This window comes from Aspergillus uvarum (genome assembly GCF_003184745.1).
Source record: "Aspergillus uvarum CBS 121591 unplaced genomic scaffold BO82scaffold_7, whole genome shotgun sequence".
Classification (NCBI taxonomy): Eukaryota; Fungi; Ascomycota; class Eurotiomycetes; order Eurotiales; family Aspergillaceae; genus Aspergillus; species Aspergillus uvarum.
In genome coordinates, this window is record NW_020291304.1 from 182,300 (window position 1) to 205,613 (window position 23,314).

Below are 23,314 nucleotides of genomic sequence, written 5' to 3' on the forward strand. Positions count from 1 at the left end.
AGCCCAGCCTCAGCCCAGCAAAAATTGTGAAAAACACTGTGCAGGAAAAAAATCCTCCACCACCACCACCACCACCCAATTTTATCCACGCCAAAAAGGCAAAAATTAAAAAAAAAAGAGAAAGATCAAGAGTGTAAGAGAGTGAGCAGTAAAGAACAATAGGGTCAAAAAAGGTTGATAATATTTCTATCTCTCCTTCAAGTCTTCTTTTTTCCTTTTCCCCTTTTCTTCTACCCCAGACTTATCGTCGTTGACCACGACGTGATTAATTTCCTTGTTCCGTGGTCTTCGTTTTTTTTCTCTCTTCCTTCCCTTCTTCTTTTCGTCGTCCTTCCCTGACACGAAAAAAACACCACTCCCACTCCCCTCCCTCCCCTCTTCCACTACCCTTCTCTCTCACACCCACCTCCTCCACCCCCCTCCTCCCCCATTTTGTGTGAGGATTTTTTTTTTGTGGATGTTGTGGTTCTAGAGCGTGTACCTTGTTTGTTGTAACACGCCCTTTGACACTTCCCTCTTCCATCTTTTCCCTCTCTTCATTTTTCTTTATTGAAGATTTCTCATCCTCTCCTCTCTTCTGTTGCAGGTCCCTCCTCTCCCCGAACGGACTTGCTTCTCGAACGACGTAAAGTCGATCATCAAAACTTAACTAAAAAGCGCTTGAGTCCTTTTCACCTCGCATTACCTGTCTAATGAGCTCGATCCCTCCCAAGTCAGGCCTCCAACCTCAAGGACAGAGCACCTCGACCCAGGCCGCCTCCTCTCCCGCACAGTCTGCCTCGCCGTCGACGGCGCCTCGTTCCTACGCCAGCGCCACCAAGAAGTCCGCGACGGACTCGACCGCCGCTCCCGTCACCGTGGGCGGCTCGTCGCAACATGGGAAGTCGACCTCAGCATCTCCTGTGAGCGGCAAACCCATGCAGCAATCCCAAACCCCCGGCGTCACCATCGTCAATGGCGCCCCGGCTCCTCAAAGCGATCACTCCCGCAAGCCCTCGGTGACCATCACCTCTGCTGGCACCTCCGGATATATTCCCAACGGCGGCCAGACCGGTCGTCCCAACAGTCTGCAGTTCGGCTTCGCCAACCAGCAGTCCTCGCCTAGCATGGGCAATCCCGCGTCTTTGGCTACTCAGCCTCAGGCCGGTCTTGGTGTCACTCCGCCCGCGAACCCCCGTGTGACTTCCCCCCAGACTTCGCCTTCCCCCATTCCTCAACCCGCTTCCAGCGGTGGCCGGCCACCGCCGTCGACCTACCAGGCGCAGGGTAACGTTCCCAACTTTGGCAGCTTTGGCGATGCTGGCGACAACGTAAGTGGACCCCTTCCATCATTTGCACAGTTTGCCCGGACAGCACTATGTGATTTTACCCTACATTGTATACGAAGTATCTCTTGGATGTCCAACTCCATATGGCAGGGCCAAGAAGGAGGCAAAATACTCCAGGGCGACTTAGAGGGAGATGGATGGGGAGCAAAAAAAATTTGCAAGGGCGCGCACGTTTGCTGTCTTGGCATACCTTGATTCACCCACACCTGAGATATGCTGGTATTAATCTTTGTCTTGCGCTAGCAACAGATGCGCGCGGCTCCACAGGCACCCCTTGGCCCCGGTCCTCAGTCGACCCACCTCCGTCGCGAATCTTCCCAGTCGACTCACAGCGATATGAGCAGTCACATGGGTAGTGTTCCCGGCCGTGGCGGTTACCCCCATCAGGGCGGTCGCGGCCGTGGTTATTCTCAGTCGAGCTATCAGGGTCAGGTTCCTTACTCTCCAGGTCCCAACTTCCGCACCACTCCCAACCAGGCCCGCGGCGCTCCCAACATGGGCCCTCAGTTCCACGCCCCTAACCAAGGACGCCCGCTCGCGCCTTTCCCCAACTCTCCTCACCAAGCAAGCCGCAGCCCCGCCCTTGCAAACGCGCATCCTGCGACTCCCCAGATGAACCAGGTTCCCATGGCACACGCGCAGATGCCCCCGCAGGCGTACGGTTATGGACAACCGATGGGACCCCAAACTGTGAGAACTCCCCATAATAAACCCTTCCGACGTGGATATGGAACCCGAAGAAAAGGATCATATCGTCGACCATCACTTTCACCCATCTACGCTTCAACTGCAAAAGCCCCCCTTCCACCAATCCCTCCCATCAATCTAGCGCCAGAAAGCGGGAATTTTGAGCAATATCTAACGTTGATGAAAACCAATCAGGGCTACCCCGGCTATGACCCCACTGCTTACGGCTACTACCCCCAGTACGGCATGGGTGGTGTCCAGTATATGACTCCCCCGTCCCCGCAACCGCGCCCCGGAATGCCGTTCAACCCCCAGGCCCCGTACATGCAGAACCAGTACCCTGTTCAGCCTCCCGCCCAAGCCACCTCTCTCTCTCGTACGCCCTCGCAGATGTCCAACGACCGCCCTGGGTCTAGCCTTGGTCAGGGCCAGCCCCCTGCTGGTCCCCCCGGCCCTGGCCATGCTCACACCGCCAGCCGCACCTCGAACAGCCCTGCTCCCCCGAAGACGCCGTTCGTCATTCCTGCCAAGAAGAGCCCGATCGTCATCAAGGACCCCGGTAGCGGCGTCGTGAAGACGTTTGAAAAGGCCCCTGCCTCCCCGGCTCGTATCACCCCGTCCCCTGTTAAGATTGCGACTCCCACTTCGACTCCCCCCCCTCGCACCGGCAGCAGCGCCGACCACACTCGCACCGAGTCCAAGTCTACCAAGACTGACGAGGAGAAGAAGAAGGAGCTGAAGGACGCTGTCCGCCAGAAGATCGAACAGGAGGAGGCTGAACAGCGCCGCAAGGCCGAAGAGGAGGCCGCCGCTGCCCAGCGCAAGAAGGACGAGGAGGAGGCCGCTCGCAAAAAGGAGGAAGAGGAGGCCGCCCGTAAGCAGCAGGAGGAGGAGGCTGCGAAGAAGGCCGCTGATGAGGAGGCCGCGCGCAAGAAGCTTGAGGAGCTGAGCTTGAAGGACAAGCCAGAGGAGACCAAGGCGGAAGAGCCTGCCAAGCCTGCTGAGCCCGCTCCTGCTCCCGCCCCCGCTCCTGCTGATGACGATGACATCGATTACGATGCCATTGAGCGTGAGATGGCCGAAATTGAGGCCAAGGAGCGCGAGGCTGAGGCTGCCTACTACGCCAAGAAGCAAGCCGAGAAGGAGGAGAAGGAGCGCAAGGAGAAGGAGGAGCGCGAAGCGTATGAAGCCAACATGAAGCAGGCTGAGCGTGAGGCCGAGGCTCTTGAGGAAGCCAAGGCCAAGAAGCGCGAAACCGGCGCTGTCACCGAGGAGGATCAAAGCAAGAAGGATCTCTTCGCCTCCTTGAAGAAGGGTGGTTTCTCTGCAACCGAGACCGGCACCGAGAGCGGCACCGCTACGCCCGCTTCTGATATGGGTCCTCCTGCCAAACCCGCCAGTGCTCTCAAGCAGAAGCCTGCTGCTCTCAAGTTGGAGACTAGCAAGGCGGTTGAGCCTCCCCAGCCTAGCGCTGCCATGAAGTCCCTGCACTCGGCTCGCCTGATTGATGATCTCAGCAAGATTACTTATCCCGAGTCCATTGCTTCTCCCAACCCGGCCCTCAATGCCAGCGCTCCTACCGATCGTAAGTTCCACTACAACAAGGAGTTTTTGCTTCAGTTCCAGAATGTGTTCAAGGAGAAGCCCTCGATTGATTGGGACCTGCGCGTGCGTGAGACCGTCGGTGACAGTGACTCGTCCCGTCCCCAGTCGGCTCGCACCCCGATGGCCAGCGGCCGCCAGAGCTCTCGCCCCGGCATCGGTCAGGGCTTCCCCGGAATGGGCAACTTCGGCCAGCCCGGCAACCGCAACAGCCTGCCCCCAGGCACTACTTCCGAGCAGCGCTTTGCGATGTCTCGCCAAGCCTCCGCTGTTGGCAACCCCTTCGGCTCCTTTGGTCGCGGTCTGAGCGTTGGTGGCGCCATCGGCCGCACCAACTCTAGCCCTATGCACCCTGGCATGCCCTCCCCTCGCCCCGGCTCTGGCCGCTCCGGCACTCGCAACAGCAGCAAGCGCGACAAGCAGCAGGCCAAGAAGGAGGAGGACATGGCCAAGTCCATGCCTCTCACCGCTGGCAAGGAGGTCGAGGCCCTTCAAGTATCCACCAGCGGATGGAAGCCCCGCAGTATCACGCAGCCTCCCACCGCTGGTCCTACACCTGCTGGCTCCACTCACATGCCTCCTGATGTGGTGCAACGTAAGGTGAAGGCTGCCTTGAACAAGATGACGCCTGAGAACTTCGATCGTATCTCTGGCCAGATTTTGGAGATTGTTTCCCAATCCAAGGATGAATCGGATGGACGCACCTTGCGCCAGGTCATCCAGCTTACTTTCGAGAAGGCTACTGACGAGGCCCACTGGGCTTCCATCTACGCCAAGTTCTGCAAGAGTATGTTGGAGAGCATGAGCCCCGAGATCAAGGACGAGAACATCCACGACAAGAACGGCAATGTCGTCGCTGGTGGCAGTCTGTTCCGCAAGTATCTCCTCAACCGCTGTCAAGAGGAGTTCGAGCGTGGTTGGAAGGTCAACCTGCCTCCTAAGCCCGAGGGTCAGACAGAGGAAGCTGCTATGATGTCCGATGAGTACTACAAGGCCGCTGCTGCTAAGCGTCGTGGTCTTGGTCTCGTCAAGTTCATTGGTGAGCTGTACAAGCTGGGTATGTTGACTGAGCGTATCATGCACGAGTGTGTGAAGAAGCTTGTCGATTACGAGGGCATGCCCGATGAGGCCGAGGTTGAGAGTTTGACCAGCCTCCTGCGCACCATTGGTGCTAGCCTCGACGCCTCGGAGCGCGGACACGCGATGATGGATGCCTACTTCCACCGCATCAGCCTTATGATGCAGACTCCTGATTTGCCCAGCAGATTGCGCTTCATGTTGATGGTACGTTGACGAGTGCCTGCTATCGCTACCATTTCACTAACTTTCATGCTAGGATATAATCGACCTGCGTAATGCCCGCTGGCACTCCAAGGATGCCGATAAGGGCCCCAAGACTATCCAGCAGATTCGTGAAGAGGTGAGTCCTACCGTTCCTCGCTGTTTCTTCCACTCCAGCTAATTATCTTGCTAGGCTGCTCGCGCCCAACAAGAGGCCGAGATGGAGCGTCTTCGCCAGCAGGCCAACCGCGGCAGCCGCCCGGGACTGGGCCGTGGTGATGCCCGCAGCTACAGCAACTACGGCAACCAAGCTCCTCCCCAGGACTTTGCCTCGAGCAAGGTTGGCAGTGACGACCTCCGCCGTCTGCGGACGACCCGCAACACCAACCAGCCGATGTCTTTCGGACCCTCTAGCATGCTGGGATCTCGCAGCAACAGCGGCCGGAAGAACCTTGGCCCTGGTGGCAACCTGGTTCGTGGTAGTGATGATAGTGCTGCTAGCAGCCGGACCGGCACTCCCCCTGTCGGCAAGAAGGAGGAAGTCACTTCGATCAACGCTTTCAGGTGAGTGGTCATGTCAGACCCATGGGCTCGTTGATACTAACGCAGTGTGCAGTGCTTTGGCTGCTTTGGAAGACCGGGATAACATGGCCACCTCCCCGCCATCGAACCCTACCTCCCCCCTGCTGACCAAGTCGCAACCTGCGGTTGAGCGCCGACCCTCCAAGACTCCCTCTACTGCCGGCGAGGAAGCCTCATAGATTTCCCTTGCAATGACAATACAAAAATGATTTCGTTCTTCTGGAAAGATTTCTACGTTTTACTGTTCCCCTTTTGACACATCGTCACGACATGTCTGTGATTTGTTATGAACATTCATCCTAATCTTCTCGTCCATGATTTTTCTTTTCGCCAGCAAGATCGGTCGCTCATCTAACTTCCGTTTGAAAGATAGAGTGGGGGGCTTGTCGACATTCCCTTGTACAGATGATGATATGAACCCTGGACCCCGCATCACCGGAAGAAGTGAGGTGGAGAGACGGGTTCTCATGAAATGAATCTAGGGAGATTGGTTGGTTCCGCTGGAGGGTTTGAAGGACCTTTCTCTTTCTGTTCCTGCATTCATACGCTTTTTTTCTTTTTCCTTTTTTCTTATTTTTCCAATACCCGGAGAGCTTTTGACGATGTCCTTCCCTTGCTACGGATGTTTCTATCAGGGCGGGAAACTTGCAGGCTAGCCACGACGTCGACTGCTTATGTCATACGAGAAGAGAGAGCTAGTTGTCGCATCGACGCTTTTCTTTTTCGATTTGTGTCTGCATTGCATTTACTGGCATGTGGCCGTGCCTGTTGTTTTTCGATTAGACAAAATCTGTTAGAAAAAGTTTCTGCTTTGATTCTAAATGTGATAATCGTATGATTATGATTGTGTATTCGGTGTGGCTGGTTCGGTATGTCATTCGGAGGATGTTTCACTCAGTATTTTTCTAAGAGTTTGTTAATCTGATCGAACTTCATACGTTATCTAAGAGGGCCAGATTGAAACATCTTCTGATGTAATGTAGCCGAGTAGGGAAACAATAGATGAGGTCACTCGAGTTGAGCCTGTTTGGATGCCCCCTCACCGGCTGCAAAGCCACCTCTGGGGTATACTTATATTCCGCAATGCAGCCTGTAATCTTCAGCCCTCCGCCAAGATGTCAACCCCGACACCTCTCAGCGCGAGGTGGGGGTATCCGGATAATCCTTCCCTCAGACTTTGCCAATTCGGCTGAAACCCGGCTATTCTACATCTTCACGGTGCGTTCCTGAAACGCCAATCGATCCCGTGTCTGACTCTAACGCCTTCCGTTACGGGGCCCAGCCCGGGAATGTCGATCTCGAGCCTTCACCTGCTGTCTATCCCTGATACCCCATGACCGTTTCAATTCCCGGAGACATGCCCTGCCTCCTCCCATCGACTTGGCAGACAGTGGCAGAATTGGAGGATGTCGCGGATCGATGTCAGGTTGATTGTGTGCAAGGTCTGGATTTAGCCGTGAAGGGCGTATATATACACCTTCAAAGATGGAGAGGACAACCCCCATCTTCTCCATCATCTCCTTGCATCAAGACCAATCTTACTGAATGATGCTTTCCCTCTCCCTTCTGCTCGCCTGCGTGCTGTGCGCGCTGTCATGCAGGGCCGGCGTTTTGGGGGATCGGGACTCGGTCTACCCTCGAGCCGGCTCCCTGCAGCAGGTCACCAGCTTCGGTAGCAACCCGACCAATGTGGGCATGTACATCTACGTGCCGACGAATCTGGCCACCAAGCCGGGCATAATTGTTGCCATCCATTACTGTCTGTGTTCCTGTCACCCTTTCCCCACCCCCAAAAGTACTGACTTTACGTGCACAGGCACCGGCACGGCCTCCGCGTACTACACGGGCTCGCCCTACGCGACCCTGGCCGAGCAATACGGCTTCATCGTCATCTACCCGCAGAGCCCGTACTCGGGCACCTGCTGGGACGTCAGCTCGCAGGCGACCCTCACGCACAACGGCGGGGGCAACAGCAACTCCATCGCCAACATGGTCACCTGGACGATCGCCAAGTATAACGCGGATACCAGCAAGGTGTTCGTGACGGGCTCGAGTTCGGGCGCCATGATGACGGTATGCCCCTCCATTATTCCCCCCTCCCCCAGAACCGCTCAAACAATCCACCGGAGACCCACACCTGATACTGACGATGAATGGGCCAGAACGTAATGGCAGCCACCTACCCGAACCTCTTCGCGGCCGCGACGGTCTACAACGGCGTGCCCGCGGGGTGCTTCTACAGCGCCACCAACCAAGCCGACGCGTGGAACAGCACCTGCGCGTTGGGCCAGTCGATCACCACCCCGGCGCACTGGGCCCGCATCGCCGAGGCTATGGACCCCGGGTATACGGGTGGCCGCCCCCGCATGCAGATCTACCACGGCAGCGTCGACACCACCCTCTACCCGCAGAACTACTACGAGACCGTCAAGCAGTGGGCGGGCGTCTGGGGGTATAACTACGATGCGCCCCAGGCGACGGAGGCGAATACCCCCGAGGCGAATTATGTGACCACGGTGTGGGGGCCGGGCGTGCAGGGGGTGTTTGCCACGGGGGTCGGGCATACGGTGCCGATTCATGGGGGCAGGGATATGGAGTGGTTTGGATTTGCTTGATTTTAGCTGGCTGGGAGGTCGAGGGTAGGCTGATGCAATGAGAATATTTGTGCTGCTTGCAACTGAAGGAGGGTTTGGATGCGTGATGATTGTATACTGGTTGAACCTTGGAATAATAAAGTGACTTTCTGGGTGTTGCTGCACTAGCGGTGAAATGTTTTGAATGTCGGGCTGGTCTGCTAGAACGGAAGCATATCACCGTTTTCTTCGATTAAGAAAGAAGAGAAGGGAAAGACGTCACTTCGGGGGGAGGGAGGTAGCAAAGGCAGTTGACTTAGTGATTGAGGGCTAAGGTAAAGGAAAAAATGCCCAAGGTACCTAGCTAACTATACCTCAGCATTTCTCGGGATCTCCTATGTAGATAAATCTAGAATTTCTCTTCTCGCACTATAAGGACCATGAAACTCGACCAGCCCGAAATAGTAATGCGTCGGGGGTAAGACCCCCGAATGCCGAGTGCTGACTGGTGCGCAGGCCCGATGTTCGGAGATACTAGTGCTGGTTTTGGGCGGGGTGTGGGGAAAGTGGTACGTATACCCTACCCAGTTTGCATTCTTCAAGCCTAGAGGAGCTTGTGGCGTGTTTGACCTATATTCCTGTTCTCAGGATACCTTGCATGCGTCGGTGGCTATCAGAAAAAAACCAACGTTATGCCGAAAGTGGTCGACACATCTGGCGTGCTTGGATAAATCCTTGCATCACGTTACTCTCTGTGCTGAGTAGGTATAACTGAGGTTGTATCATTCCTAGGGACGTACTGTGTACACCGCTCCTCTCTTCGGTGGAGAGAGGATTATCTCTGGGACAAGCTCAGCGGTGGAGAGACCAGCCAGCCGACCTGATTGGGGCGGCGCACAATCAAGCAATCTCCAAGCTTTGCGTGGGCTCAGGGATGGGAGGTAGCGTCCTCTGGGCACGATGTTGATATCCTGATTCCTCTTGCAGTGGACTGGTTGGTATGCATAAAAAGCAGTATTATATTCTCCTACGCGTCCAGCCGACCCTGTCGATTCGATATTGATTGCGAACCTCGTGACGAGCGCCGACTCTTGGGGATTTTGTCTGTTCGACAAGCCGGGATGGGTCGAGAGCCCCCGTTGTTCCCCTGCATTATTTCCAGGGTCTAATTCCCGGCTGTACTTCTATCATGGAAGGGATATAGATGGCCTGTCATTGGACCGGGGGTGATGGGAAATCAGCCAGGAGTTCTCCAGCGGCTGAAGGCAAATGAATTCCGAGGGGCCAGGATGGTGCTCCTTATGACAGCTCTTATTGGTGTGCCTTCCAAGGCGTGAGGAAATTGCTCCCTGTTGACGTTTGCCGAGCGAAGTGGGATAGATATTGCTGGCGCTATTTGCTTGCTCCTGATCATATCTACCGGTGGAGAATTGGCACTCGTAATCGGCATGGATCAGCGGAGCCATTCTTTCTCGGGGGTTTGGATTGCCGGCATCAATATAGCATTGCTATCTGAAGCCACGAACGGATTGTGTAGGAGGTGTGTTATTCCGGTCTAGTCTCCACTGGGACGTTTCGTGATTGCTTCGCCCAAAGCTTCGATGAAGAAAAGAACCTTCCTTCCCCTGATTGTTTTCGACTGTGGTGGGTCGAACGGGAAGAACTCTGGTCGGTTTCCGTTGCTTCGCTCGCTTGTTGCTCCCGGATCATCACAGCCGTCCATCTCCCGGCATGAAATTGCGAAGGCCAGTGGTTTTCCTTTCCCGTCCTGTTCTTTTCTTTTCTTTTCTTTTGTCAAAACATGTATAGCCAACACAGTTCCACATCAAGTCAGAAGCAGTCGAAACGAGGGGCTGCCTTTGATGAAGCTGACGCATGTAGGGAGGGCCGATGCCCCCACGAGTCAAAAGCCAAGTTCAATTAAGAAAATGCCGCGTTGGTCCACTCGCCTTAGCGCCCTGAGTCGGGGATAGTCCAGTTACAGATTGATAGCGTTGCCTGCCCATTCAAGCCTCGCCTGGTTGCACTGAGGGAACCGTCCGGGACGAAATGGATACCTTCAGAGTCGACCAAGATGTTTTTGCAACATATAAAAGGGTCTGGTCACCCTGTTGTCTGGGTTCTTTTCTTCAGCCAAGCCAATCATTCCTTCATTCCTCTCTTTGTCTCTCTCTCTCTCTCTCTCTCTCTCGTTGTCTTCTCCGTTCTGTAGATCAGAACAGTCTCTCTTTGCACTTACTCTGTTGATCAGATAACAATCCTCTCACCATGCCTTCCATCCAGTCTTCCCTGCTGTGCGCTGCCACCCTGGCTACTGCCCTGGTGGCTGCTGCCCCTGCCACCCGTGCCTCGGACTTCGCCAAGCGCTCCACCTGCACCTTCACCTCGGCTGCTCAGGCCTCCGAGAGCAAGACTTCCTGCACGGATATCGTTCTCAAGGACATCACCGTTCCTGCTGGTGAGACCCTCAACCTCAAGGACCTGAAGAGCGGTACCACCGTAAGTTCCGGCCCCGACCCCAGTACCTCTCGATGGCACACCTTCCAGTGTACTGCCCGTTGAACCGCATACTGACACGGCCATGGCCAATCCAGGTCACCTTCGAGGGAACCACCACCTGGGAGTACGAGGAGTGGGATGGACCCCTCCTGTACATCTCCGGCAAGGACATCACCGTCACCCAGTCTTCCGGCGCGGTCCTCGACGGCAACGGTGCCAAGTGGTGGGACGGTGAGGGCACCAACGGCGGCAAGACCAAGCCCAAGTTCTTCTACGCCCACTCCCTGGACAACTCGGTCATCAAGGGTCTGCAGATCAAGAACACCCCCGTCCAGGCCATCTCCGTCGAGTCCGACTACCTCACCATCGAGGACGTGACCATCGACAACAGCGACGGTGACGACAACGGCGGTCACAACACCGACGGTTTCGACATCAGCGAGAGTACCTACATCACCATCACCGGTGCCACCGTCAAGAACCAGGACGACTGTGTCGCCATCAACTCCGGCGAGGTATGTGTTTCCCACAGATGGCGTTGGAAAGAGAATCTCCAGCCGCCACACACTCCGAACGATCCAAATTGATCGCTAATCTTAATCCTTCTCTCGCCGCAGAACATCTACTTCTCCGGCGGTGCCTGCTCCGGCGGCCACGGTCTCTCCATCGGCTCCGTCGGCGGCCGCGACGACAACACCGTCAAGAACGTCACCTTCATCGACTCGACCGTCACCGACTCCGAGAACGGTGTGCGCATCAAGACCGTCTACGACGCCACCGGCGAGGTCGAGGACATCACCTTCTCCAACATCAAGATCTCCGACATCACCGACTACGGTATCGTCATCGAGCAGGACTACGAGAACGGCAGCCCCACTGGTACCCCCACCGACGGCGTCAAGATCTCCGGCGTCAAGATGGAGAAGGTCACTGGTAGCGTTGAGAGCGATGCCACCGAGATCTACATCCTCTGCGGTGACGGCAGCTGCACGGACTTCACCTGGAGCGGTGTTGATGTCACCGGTGGAAAGACCAGCAGCAAGTGCGAGAACTTGCCCTCCGGTGTGTCTTGCTAGATTTGATGCGACGACAGTGGAAGGATCGTGGGTTCAGAGACGGGCTGCACGGAAAGAGTGGTTTAATCTTCTTCGTATCTATAATCTTTAAACGGCCGGCTGAATTGGGGAAGGGGTTTACCTTCGTTCAGGTCAGCAATACATATCTTGTCTTGGATGATGTTTGTGTTCGCAATCCTCTTTGTTGCTCGGCAGCTTTGATCTTGGTCGAGTCGTACAGGACTTTGTAACCACTGCAATTGATGGAAATCAACTTAACTATTGTCGATGATAAATCTCTGCCTCAGGCAACAGCACCCCTTTCTTTCTAAAGACTGAAGGAGCTTCTCCCCCGACTACAACCTCGGTTTATCATCTGACAGCCTGATGTCCGACTGCAAGCCACACAACAATTCCTTGGTCACACCAACACCCGACAGGTCTGAAAATGGCGCAGCCACGCATATGCCACCGACTTTCTCACCGATTCGGCCCCTGGTTCCTGCAACCGTCACTCCAGCCCTGGCACCCAAGCAAGTTTTGTTCTACAACTCGAGGAATGATTCCCGGCCAATTGTGAGACGCCGATCCGGTTTCTTCACGCTGAAGAAGAAATGAAAAGAAGGTTTTAAGGTTAGCCAAACTATGGACCGTGCGTCAGTGGTTGCGTGCCAAGCTTCAGATCACTATGAGCGATTATTTCCAACCAATTTTTTGCAAGAGGGGATCACCGATTTGGATGTTCCCAGCTTCCTGCTGTGCAACCTCTTACCGGGATGGCAAAATCTGCAAGCTCCATTTCCCCCCCCCCCCCCCTTCCTTCGAAGATAAACCCCTACCCCAGGAATTCGACAGGAGATGTCAGAACCAGGCAGCTATAAAGTGTGGGACTGGCCCAAGCTTGATTGGCGCAGGTATAGCTACCTAGCTCCTTGATGCCATATTCTTTCGCTGTTATAGTAGGAAATCGTCACAGGCGATCCGATCATCCCAAATCCAGCATGCATTTGTGTGAGGCATTTGTTGGCTTTTGCTAGCCACTCCCTCCCCCCAGATCTACGCAAGGAGACAAGAGCTTTTTTTCCGTCGAGCTATTTAATTCCCCGTGCTTTTTGGGAAAGGACAAACAACTTTGTCACCTCTTTTGGGCTCCGCCATATCGTTTGCCTTTCCCTTGGTCGACACATTCCGGGTAGTCTTCATCGGCTTATAGCGCATTCCCAAACCGCATGCCTCTCGCTCACGAGCCGTCCAAGTCACCCCTGCGACGCTATCACCACTATATCTATATCATTTTCTGGGCGCTGGTGTCGTCGCTGGTTCTCTACCTGGCTGGAGGGCTGTCGTACCTCGATGCCTTGCTTCTCGCCTCCGGTGCAGCCACCCAGACGGGGCTGAACTCTATCGACCTCAACCGACTGCATGTGGTCCAGCAGGTCACCCTCTGGGGGGTGTCGATGGTGACCAATGTTATCTTCATCAACTCGCTGCTCGTCGTGATCCGGCTCTATTGGTTCCGCAAGCGGTTCCGCGGCGTCATCCATGAGGCCAAAGTATTATGCCGCACGCAGCGTAACAAATGGAATCAAGCTCTGCAGGGAGGAGGGATCGAGAACCGACTTCCCCCTCCCCCACCACCACTTCCTCCTCGAGGGATCTCGGTCGAGAGACCCGCTGAGGAGCAACCTCTGTTAGAGGTTGTCGATGGCGAGGATCGAACCTCCGACTTAATTGGTCCTCCAGGTCGGACGTATGGCGCTGCGGCGGCGGCAGCAGCGGGATCAACCAGTCCGCATATCACCTTTTGCGACTCGGAGGCCGAATATGAGATCAAACACCACCACCGCCGGTCGATGTCCGGGACGCGCTCGCGGCGCTCGCTGTCGGAGTATGACTCGCCCGTGCTCCAGCGGTCGTGCCATGATCTCGACGCCCTGCCGGCGCTGATGTGGCAGTCGTCGATCGCCAGCTACGCGGACTGGGACGAGGCGCAGAAGGAGGAGCTGGGCGGGATCGAGTACCGGGCGCTGAAGACACTGTTCGTCATCCTCGTCGGCTACTTCGTGGTGTTCCATGTGCTGGGGATCGTGCTGTTCCTGGGGTGGGTGCTGCCGAACCGCCAGTACAGCCAGGTGCTGGCCGACGCGGGCATCAGTCGGCCGTGGTGGGCGATCTTCACGGCCGGGTCGGCCTTCAACGACCTGGGGTTCACTCTCACGCCGGACTCGATGGACGCGTTCCAGACCGCGGCGTTCCCCCTGCTCGTGATGACCTTCCTTGTGGTCATCGGCAACACGGGCTTCCCGTGCATGCTCCGCTTCATCATCTGGACGCTCTCGCAGTTCACCACGTCCGGGTCCCCGCTGGACGACGAGCTGGAGTACCTGCTGGAGCACCCGCGGCGGTGCTTCACGCTGCTGTTCCCCAGCGCGGAGACGTGGCGCCTGTCAGCCGTGCTCCTGCTGCTCAACGCGATCGACCTGCTCATCTTCTACACCCTCCAAGAGGTACGTCCTGCACCACCAACCACTTGCCCCTCTACTCGATAGCCTCAACTAACCAACCACCGCGAAAACCCACGCAGACCCCACAAAACCCCACCATCACCCCGGGCCTACGCCTCGTCAACGGCCTCTTCCAAATCGCCTCCACCCGCACCGCGGGCTTCAGCATCACTCCGCTAACCACCCTGCACCCGGCCACCCAAGTTTCTTTCCTGGTGATGATGTATATCTCGGCCTTCCCCAACGCAATTGCGATCCGCAAGACCAACGTCTACGAAGAACGCAGCCTCGGCATTTTTTATAATGACGACTCTCTATCCTCGTCCTCCGACGCCCCGCCCACCCACCCCTCCACCGACTCGCTGGCCGCCCACATCCAGCGCCAGCTGGGCTTCGACCTCTGGTACGTGATGCTGGGCTTCTTCCTGATCGCCGTCGCCGAGGGCCCGCGGCTGCAGGCTGGGGGTGACGACCGCGCGTTCGCGCTGTTCCCGATCCTGTTCGAGATCGTGTCCGCGTACGGCACGGTGGGTCTGTCGCTGGGCTACCCGGGCACCGAGACGAGTTTGTGCGGGGAGTTCTCGGGCCCTGCGAAGGCGATCGTCATCGCGATGCAGGTGCGTGGCCGGCATCGTGGGCTGCCGCATGCGTTGGACCATGCGATTTTGTTGCCGTGTGAGGTTGGGGACACAGAAGAGGAGGGGTTGTCGGAGCCGTTGGGGTGGTGGATGCGGTGGATGCGGAAGAAGGGGTCGGATTGGGGGAGTTTGTTTGGTGGCGGGGATTAACTGCCAGCCAGGTGTTTCAGGAATTAGATAGGGGGGGGGGGGGGGGGGGGGGGGGGGGGTTGCTTCGCAGTGTGAATATGAATCGAGCTGAACTGAACATGAACATGGACTCTTGTGTTTTACGCGGAGTCGGGGGAGGGAGGTACATTACTGTGCTGTGCTGTGCTGTGCTGTGCTGTGCTGTGCTGTGCTGTGCTGTGCTGTGCTGTATGTACTGTACATTGGAATTGCGAGTAACAGGAGGGGCATAAAACAATAAAAGTACCCCGTACTCCGTACTCCGTAGACATGCGACAGCAGTGGAGAAGTACAGTACAGTACAATCACATGCATCGAGCACGACCCTCTTGCAACGCATGCTGTAGAACAAAAGCAACCGTCCAATCAGCGTGGACCAAGCATGGACCCAGGATCGACAGCTGCTTGTCAGTCTGCAAAAGCGTGTACATACAGGGCACCGAGTAAGCTTCCGTCCTCCAGTTTGGAGTCATCCCTAACGGCCCCCCCTCTATACATCCATCGCACAAGACATGCATAACCTGCAACACATTCCTCTGGGACTATAACCAGAAGCGATCAAACAAAAGTACTGCCCAGCACCGGCACCCTTCTAGAAATGATAGCCAGCATGCTAGCAGCATATATAGACAAACGTTCGATAGCCCGCTAGCCAGCAGAGTACGCTGCAGTTATAGCGCATAGCACGGGATAGTATAGTCTGTTTGAAGTACAACTCAGAAACAGAGTCAAGGTCCAGAGATCCTCACCCAACTCCAACCGAAGATGAATCGGCCTGAAACACCACCCCCTATCTAAGCTTGTGACTCCGATCGGGGTATACCTGTGGTTTACGTGTGCATGTAATCCAAATATCCTCAAAGAGGATCACACGCGAAAGAAGAAGCATCCGCTAGGTACCTCGTCTTGAATAATACCCTGCAGTGACGCACGACCGGTAAGTTAGTCCAGTAACTCGGAGACATAATGAAGTCTGACAAGAATAAAACCGGCAGAATGAATCCCCTCAAAAACGCCCTCCTCAGGGTACGGTGCTGTGCAGCAAGTTGGTCCTCTATGCTAAGTGTGGTTGGTATAAGAAACCTCCACATGCTAACAAGCTAACATGCTAGCGCCACAAAAAAAAACCCTCTCAGAAAGAAAATCAGATCCGTGTATCCGTGTGATAACCTCACATGGGAATTGGGCAGGATGCAGAATAGATGCAGACCCTGAGTGAAGAATTGGAAGGGCTGATGTTCCGGAATCCGGCACGCACGGGTACAACGGGTAGGTTAGCCTATTAGCCCAAGTAGGAGACGGACGGGGGTCACGGATTCGCGCGGATCCGTGGGCCACGCAGTGCCAGAAACTCAAAGGACTTGATGGGATTGGGGACCGTACCGTATCTCCTAAGGCCGAGCTAGGACCACTTCTGGGAGGGCGGAAAGATCGGGGGTTGTGGAAGGGCGAGAAGCCGAGTTTGTTCCGCGGGTTGGACATTGGCGGTAGTCTTGGGTTTGTTGTGTGCATTAGTTGTGCTGTGCTGTGCTGCGCTTATGTTTTATGCTTTTTTTGGTGTAGGCTATGCGGGGGGGGCGGGGAGGCGGAATAGGGAGGCGGATCTCCCCGGATGTTTTGAGGTCATGCTGGCTGTTTAGTTGGTTTGTGTGGGCGTTACTGTACGGAGAGGAGTCATTCGGTGATGTGATTTAGGTGTTGGATCTGTTGGTGGTGTTGATCGTCGTCGATAAAGGGGATCATTATCGTTCTATCTCCTATCTACATGTACTGTACATCTATCTAACGTTATCCACCCTATGCTAATAGCGATGAAGTCACCGACTTCCTAAAGTACTCTGTCTATCACTCACTGTAGCTCCGGATCTCGGATCATGATCGCCCACCCCCTGTATGGTCATCGCCCGTATCCCGAAGATGAGGTCAAGCAGCCCGGGGAGGGAGGCCAAGGGTCAGGTCGTGACGTCAAGGACTGGTATTACTGGCTGACTTGCAGCTGACACAGCAGCAACCGTCTCCGTCTCATATGGTTATTTGTGTACAACCCCAAAGTAATTACTGTGTACCATTCGAGCGGGATCTTCAGGATGGTCGTGGTGCATGAGGTAGGAGGGTGCGGTATGATGATGTTACTGGTGTTGTTCGTCTACAGCCTATCCTTATCAGTGACGATCGCGAAACCGTCGACGGATTGCATTGCATCTACAAAGAGGCGAATCTGCTCCTGCTGCTCCTGCTGATGTGGAGTGTTGTTATTGGGATGTTTATTTGGCCTTCACTTCGCGTGGTGATAAGCCTGCCTGTAGAAATGTAAGATGTCAGACAGTAAACCCGGGGAGGGATCCAAGGGATGGACTGTGATGATGGATTGACGTTTGCAGCTTGAACCCAGCTACTCAGGATCCCCGATGGTCGGTGATGTGTGGTATCAAATCAGAAAGTCAAGGTTCTGGGGATCCGATCGTCGTTTTTGTCAGCTTCTGGGTGCCGGTGCTGTATGAGTACCTAGTTTTGGGTACGTTCTGGTCTAGAACGATTTGTCATTTTGGGTGCTTGATAGCTAGAAGATTAGGTTGTTGTTCGTTTTCTTGCGTTTTGGAAGAGGATTATGCAACCCCCCCCCCCCTCCCCCCGCCATGGCATTTCCCCACTATGAATCGAGTTGCTGCCCGCTCCAGACTCTTTGCTCTGCGTATGGTCTGAAGAATCCAGTCTGCCACAGTGGGCTGCGATGATCATGGATGATCAATGATCGTTGGAATGTGTGGACTCCAGCAGTGTGATGGCGATAGCGATGGCGAATGTTGATGACGAAGAAGAAGGGCGGCGCGGCGGAGACTGTTTACAGTTTCCCCTCGTCATTGACCCCATCATTGGCATCATGGGCATCATTGTTTTTCCAGATGCCCTGATCGAGGCTGCTCTCGCCAGACAGATAGCCTTTTGGTGATGATGGAGGTCTGTTATCTCCGAGTGTCACGCCGACATGGTGGGCGGGCACCAGTGTCACATGACTGATGAGCATAATTCCTAGGTTAGGCTTAGTCCCGGAACTCCGTCCGCCTATCTTTCTCCGCACTTGCTCCGCTTCCCTTTCGAGGGGCTGTGCTGTGCCAGGCAGGCAGCTAGGGGGAGGTTTCAGGTAGACGATAGATCATCAGGTTATCAAGTATTGAACCGATTCAATTATCACAGCAACACATGGTCTTTCGAGTCATCATCACCTTCACCATCCTCACGAGAGAGCCTCAGCAGTTCCCGCTCGGGTCGCGTATCCGGCGATTTCCGTTGTCAGCTCATAGCCACTAACTTACTACAGCCCACGCTCCCCATTAGATTACACGCGAGACAGCCACTTAGCGCGGGCCACAAGTTATTCTGGTAACTCTCACCCTGCACAGCCATGTAAGCAAGAGATCAGGGGGATTTTCGCTGCCTGCTTCCATGGGTTTGGTCTTTGAGTCGTTGCCAAGCGGCCGACACGTTTGTCGAGGGGGATATTCAGTGATAGTGGCCCCCAAGGGACGATCAATCCCTACCCGGAGTACGTCGTACGTACGCATCCTACGGAGACTCCACGGGGTGTATTTGCTCAGACCCAGCCCCAGCCCCAGCCCAGCTCAGCTCTATAGTCTTTACCCAAGGTATACACTAGTCGACACTATGCTTTCTAGGCCGGAAGTCTACCTCCGCATTCGCAAAGCCAATTGTCTCGCCTCAAAAATGCGCGATGGCGTGCGTGTCCTCGCTCGCGGGCGATCTGACCTGCCAAGCATAGCATGGGCTGGCGCTTGCGGAGAAGCAGACAGACAATATTCGACAGGAATGGGGAGAGAGAGAGCCGCATAACGCCAAGAAAGGGATGATGGATGGACCCTAGACCTTTTTTTTGCCCTCGACATTAAGGCGTGACTGACGGTTTTCGAAATGTGGCAGCTGGTGAGGAATTCATTGGGTGCCCTTTCTACATCTCCTTTGTGACGAATGATAAGGAAGTGAGAAATGACCTACGTGGATGGATTGTAGATGCGTATGGATAATAAGCCATAGGCAAGAAAGAAAAAAAAAAATCGGTTCCCTTATCTCCACATAGTTGCTAAATTATGTGCAAACACGAGTTGATCGATAGTGGGTATACGAGTGAGTACAGTATGTGATTAGGGCAGGGGCCAAAATAAGGCAGGCAGAAAGAATGGGGAGCGGAATTACGGCAAGCGATGGATCCTGATGGGGAGAGGACCCGTCGTATTCGCATATGAATTGCATTGATTGTTGTGCTGTGCTGAACTGTGCTGTGCTGTGCTGCTGCTCTGTTGTTGGAACTCCGCAGGGGCAGCAGCAGCAACTCACTACTCCCCAAACCCGACCGAGCGAGACTTGCTGGACTTGCTTACCTGTCCGTTTTCAGTCATAACTCCTTCTCGCAACCATGTCCCAAATGGTGCTGTACAGGGGTGTTACTGGAAAGAGGCATGGACGGAGTTGGATAGCAGTTCGGCTTCTGTTAAAGAGAGATTACTCATCGTGAGGACCCTGGGAGGCTGACAAACGGGATTGGGGATCGAAGGAGGCATTTCGGATAGGCTACTCCGTACCTCAGATTCCTTTTCTGCGCCCGGCAGGAAAGAAAATTTTGAGTCGGGTGGGGAACTGATTTGTGACGGGTCACGGATCCCGTCCGCAAAAACCCAACTAGGGTCAACAACTATCGTGAGGCTGGTTACTTGGATGTTAGGGGACTGAAAACTTATGTGTTAGGTAGGAGCTTAGGAATCAATCCAATTATCAATCAAAGGGTCAAAGAGTCAATTAGCAGTGAGGGGGGCAGTAAATGTGGGTGGTACCTCAAATCTTGTAGAGTCTCAATATCTACGAAGATTTGTACAAGTATAAGAGCATTAATAAAAGGATTCAAGCCCAGCTAGGTGCCCTGGACTGATCATCAACCGTGGAAATATTAGGATTTGACACTTGGCGCGTGAAAACGCCAAAAGAGTGAAGATGATGAATAATGATGGTGATTGCAGTCAGGATTTCTAATGCAGACAATCGTTGAGTAATCGTAATCTTGCTAGGGCAGGTGTGCTGGGCACCTGCTGGAATTTTCTAGCCTAGGAGCCTTTTTTTTTTTTTTTTTTCTTTCTCTTTTGCTCAGCCGGAGACAACGGCGCGGAAAGATTGGTCATCGGAAACCCGATCAGGGTTTTTTTTTTTTCAATGCTGCTGGGATGGCCCAGAACGGGAATAAGCAGGCGGCGCCCAGACGTGACTCACTGGTTTACAGCAACTATTGGTCTCAGTCATGGGCGGTGAGCATAGCAATTGCCCTCTTGGGCAGGGATTTTGGGTGCAGGGCAGAATTTCGATGGTGGATCCGGCTTTCCTTGACGGAGTTTCCGATCCACGGATGCTCTGTCGCCGAACGTCCGATCGCGCCTTTCGGACTTTAGATGGAGTACGAGCAGAGTAATGAGTAAAAAAAAAAAGGGAAAAAAAAGGAAGTAAGAAACGGGGATTGGAAATAGCGGATGACAAGCACCGAAAAGAAAAAAAAAAGAATCAGCCTAGAAAGTGGATATATCATAAACAATCCCTATCTCCCTGGTACATCTCGAAATGTTCTTTTTCTTCTCTTCTTTCCTCAATCACAACACATAGCTAATAATCCTCGCTTGTCCACCTCAGACCGCAACCAGCCACTAAATCACTCTCATCACGACATACACATACACTTACATCCCGCACCACTAACACATCCATCCACCAACTACTGTTTGACTATTGAAAGTGCATGATTGTCAGTGGAGACATTGGGACGCCAGGAACCCCTACCAGCTCGACAACAACCAGATATCAGTCTTTTTCTCAGCTGTCTGCGTCTGCACACTGCATCAGTCGCAAACGCACTAGACTGAAAGATAAGGCGCTGCTGCTGCGATCCATTATTGATCCGCCTGCAGCGATACCAGCGACCCTTGACTCACCGCCCCGCCATCCGCCATAAGGTTGATTGGTCGATAGGTCGACCGCCGGAAGGAGGAAAGGCAGCCTGAGTCACCGCGCCGCGCAAAGCGAACGAGTCACCTCTAAGCCTCTAAGTTCGGCGATCCTTAGCAAGCACATCAACACGGCCCTCCCGGAGATTTGCACCATGGCAACTCCTGCTTCCCCCACAATTTCTACTTCTACTCCCTCCTCCCACCCTCCCTCTTCCTCTTCTCTTCCCTCCTCCACTCCTTCTCTCAGCTCCTACTTCACCTCTCTGGCCCGCCGTCGCCAACAAAAGAAAATGAGCATCACTCAAACCTACTATCTCGCCCACACCGCCCGCAAGAAGCTCACCCGTGAAGCTTCCCGGGCGGACCATGATCTCCGCCTTCTGGTTGGCCACGCCAACCTCCTCGACTCGCTCATGCTGGAGCTGGCTGATGCCGAACGTGAACAAGAACATTGGTTCAACCAGACCGTCAGCGGTGTGACCAAGACATCCCACCACTCCGAGCCTCGACACATCCAATGGGCGGAGACAGTCGTTGAGGACCCGGAGGAGGACTGGGATCCCGAGGACCTTTCTGACGCCGACTCCGACGTCAGCGAGGATGACTCCGACTACGACGAAGATCAGTATGAGCCCACTACTTACAGTCCGGTGCGACGACGGGCTCCCTCCCCGGTGGCCATCATCACCGAGAAGGAAATCGAGGAGGATTACGACTCCGATTCTGATTCCGACTTTGAGTACGACGATGAGGAGGATCTGGAAGAATTGACCCTGACCCGCTCACCTTCCCGGCAAACCCCGCCCGAGCTGCTGTCCGACTCCGATGGAGAGTCGGAAGACGACACTATGCCCCCCTCACCTCCTCAACCAACCCTGGAAACATTCAACGAGAAGGAGCAGCAAACCGCGGAAATCCCTCTCTCCCCGACTGATCTGGAGAATGGCTACTACGTTCCCGGCCCGGCGCCAAGTGCGATGCTTGAAGCTTATTGATCGTACCTTGCAGCAGCGGCTGATCCTCCATTCTCTGTACCATTATCATACGTGATACCCTCGTCGTGGATTGTTTCTGGAAGAACTTTTTTTTATTACCTTGGGGCAAGTTGTCACCACCATAGCGGGTCCGGCGTTTTTTGAAACCAAAAATCACTTCTCTCCTATCATCATGATTCAGCATTGTTTTGGGATGGCATATTGGCATTGGGGGTGGAGTCCCCCTTTTTTTTTTTTTTTTTTTTTTTTTTTTTTTTTTGCCCGAGGGTTTGGGGATTGATTTCTCTCTTCTCATACCCGCCCACATATTCGGGTCCCATCTCTGTCTTCTTCCTGGTCCCACCGTTGGGCCGCATGTATTGTCGGCCCCATTTTTCTGATTGTTTATGTATTCCACGACATGATCTACTATAACGGTGGCCTCTCAGGCATATGAGACGAGATGATGAATTTGCATATATAGAACATAATCATATCCACATTATACATGAATTCCTTCAAATTTTCGATTGATCCTTTACCTGTATTGATTTCTTTGATGTGTCAAGCATTGGCAAAGCGATAACGAAGTGATCAGTAAGTTCCTTAGGACATACTAAACTGCTAGTCGCAGGAGCAGAAGAAGACTTGACTCCGCTTCTTAGCCCCATCCGGGAGGCTAGTTGGGCAGCTGGCTAGACCGGGATGGCAGTGCCGATCGCGGCCCTCGCCAATCCAGGCCGAGTTCACCGCCCCGTGACGGATCACATGGCTGAAGGGCGATCGATCCGCACGGAGGATCACCGCCGATCGCTCTTGTTCTTTTTCCCTGACTGAAATGAACTCGATTCCGTCTTCCGTCCAGTCCCTGCCAACCCGCCTGCTCTTGGTTCCTGGAATCCGAAATCTGATCGATCTCCTTCCTTGCTTTTGCTAGAGAAAAGGATCGATGGATCAAGTCAAAACCGAGCAATCCCTCACCGTCTTTAGATCCGGGTTTGCTGCCATTGGCACTATTAGAGGTGGTTGAACTGGAGCCTCTTCTACCCCGTCTAGACCCTCATTCGAGTAGTTCTTTTGTAAAAAAAAAACCCTGCCAAAACATACTGAGTCTGGATTCAGGCCGCAATGGCGCTCTGTGGTCTCCGCTGGCAGTCTGGCAGTCTGGCACTATGTGTTCCAGACCGGCTGGCCAAGCTGAGGGTCTGCTGGTTGCGCTCACGTAGCTCGGAAATATATACTTGGTCTGGCTCGGATGATGCTAGCTATGCCCCTCCTACTTCTCCATCCCGGCTCTTTTGCTCTTTTAGTCGTATAGAGCGAGATAAGATGGCCATTCTGGTCAGACCAGAGGATCACGGGATTGTAATGGCTGTCTGTCAGTGGACGATAATGGGGGAATTGCTAGATGCGAAGTTGAAGCC

At 54.3% G+C, this 23,314-nt stretch overlaps 7 protein-coding genes across 7 annotated transcripts; 6 read left to right on the top strand and 1 right to left on the bottom strand.

Annotated features, from left to right (window-relative positions):
- Window positions 1-692: 692 nt before the first annotated feature.
- Window positions 693-5,659, top strand: BO82DRAFT_274961 (putative eukaryotic translation initiation factor subunit eIF-4F; the record flags this gene model as incomplete). The annotated part of the gene is made up of 5 exons (XM_025631100.1): window positions 693-1,310; window positions 1,578-4,901; window positions 4,954-5,037; window positions 5,092-5,462; window positions 5,515-5,659. 5 exons carry the CDS (start codon window positions 693-695, stop codon window positions 5,657-5,659), a joined length of 4,542 nt encoding a protein of 1,513 aa, XP_025495479.1.
- A 1,369-nt stretch (window positions 5,660-7,028) lies between these two features.
- On the top strand, window positions 7,029-8,095 carry BO82DRAFT_429302 (acetyl xylan esterase; the record flags this gene model as incomplete). The annotated part of the gene is made up of 3 exons (XM_025640518.1): window positions 7,029-7,239; window positions 7,297-7,553; window positions 7,643-8,095. 3 exons carry the CDS (start codon window positions 7,029-7,031, stop codon window positions 8,093-8,095), a joined length of 921 nt encoding a protein of 306 aa, XP_025495480.1.
- Window positions 8,096-10,321: 2,226 nt separating this feature from the next.
- Window positions 10,322-11,628, top strand: BO82DRAFT_361721 (glycoside hydrolase family 28 protein; the record flags this gene model as incomplete). Its single annotated transcript, XM_025636828.1, has 3 exons — window positions 10,322-10,552; window positions 10,648-11,067; window positions 11,170-11,628. The coding sequence occupies 3 exons, from the start codon at window positions 10,322-10,324 to the stop codon at window positions 11,626-11,628; spliced, it is 1,110 nt and encodes a 369-aa protein (XP_025495481.1).
- An 820-nt stretch (window positions 11,629-12,448) lies between these two features.
- BO82DRAFT_327729 (potassium transporter) lies at window positions 12,449-14,899 on the top strand (the record flags this gene model as incomplete). Its single annotated transcript, XM_025632979.1, has 2 exons — window positions 12,449-14,114; window positions 14,192-14,899. Exons 1-2 carry the CDS (start codon window positions 12,837-12,839, stop codon window positions 14,897-14,899), a joined length of 1,986 nt encoding a protein of 661 aa, XP_025495482.1. The 5' UTR covers window positions 12,449-12,836.
- Window positions 14,900-14,975: 76 nt separating this feature from the next.
- BO82DRAFT_351134 (uncharacterized protein) lies at window positions 14,976-15,447 on the bottom strand. The gene has a single exon (XM_025634340.1). The coding sequence runs from the start codon at window positions 15,187-15,189 to the stop codon at window positions 15,019-15,021; it is 171 nt and encodes a 56-aa protein (XP_025495483.1). The 5' UTR covers window positions 15,190-15,447; the 3' UTR covers window positions 14,976-15,018.
- A 2,101-nt stretch (window positions 15,448-17,548) lies between these two features.
- On the top strand, window positions 17,549-18,095 carry BO82DRAFT_351136 (uncharacterized protein). Its single transcript, XM_025634341.1, has one exon. It carries the CDS (start codon window positions 17,712-17,714, stop codon window positions 17,865-17,867), a length of 156 nt encoding a protein of 51 aa, XP_025495484.1. The 5' UTR covers window positions 17,549-17,711; the 3' UTR covers window positions 17,868-18,095.
- Window positions 18,096-20,596: 2,501 nt separating this feature from the next.
- Window positions 20,597-22,118, top strand: BO82DRAFT_351139 (uncharacterized protein). The gene has a single exon (XM_025634342.1). The coding sequence runs from the start codon at window positions 21,069-21,071 to the stop codon at window positions 21,909-21,911; it is 843 nt and encodes a 280-aa protein (XP_025495485.1). The 5' UTR covers window positions 20,597-21,068; the 3' UTR covers window positions 21,912-22,118.
- Window positions 22,119-23,314: the final 1,196 nt, after the last annotated feature.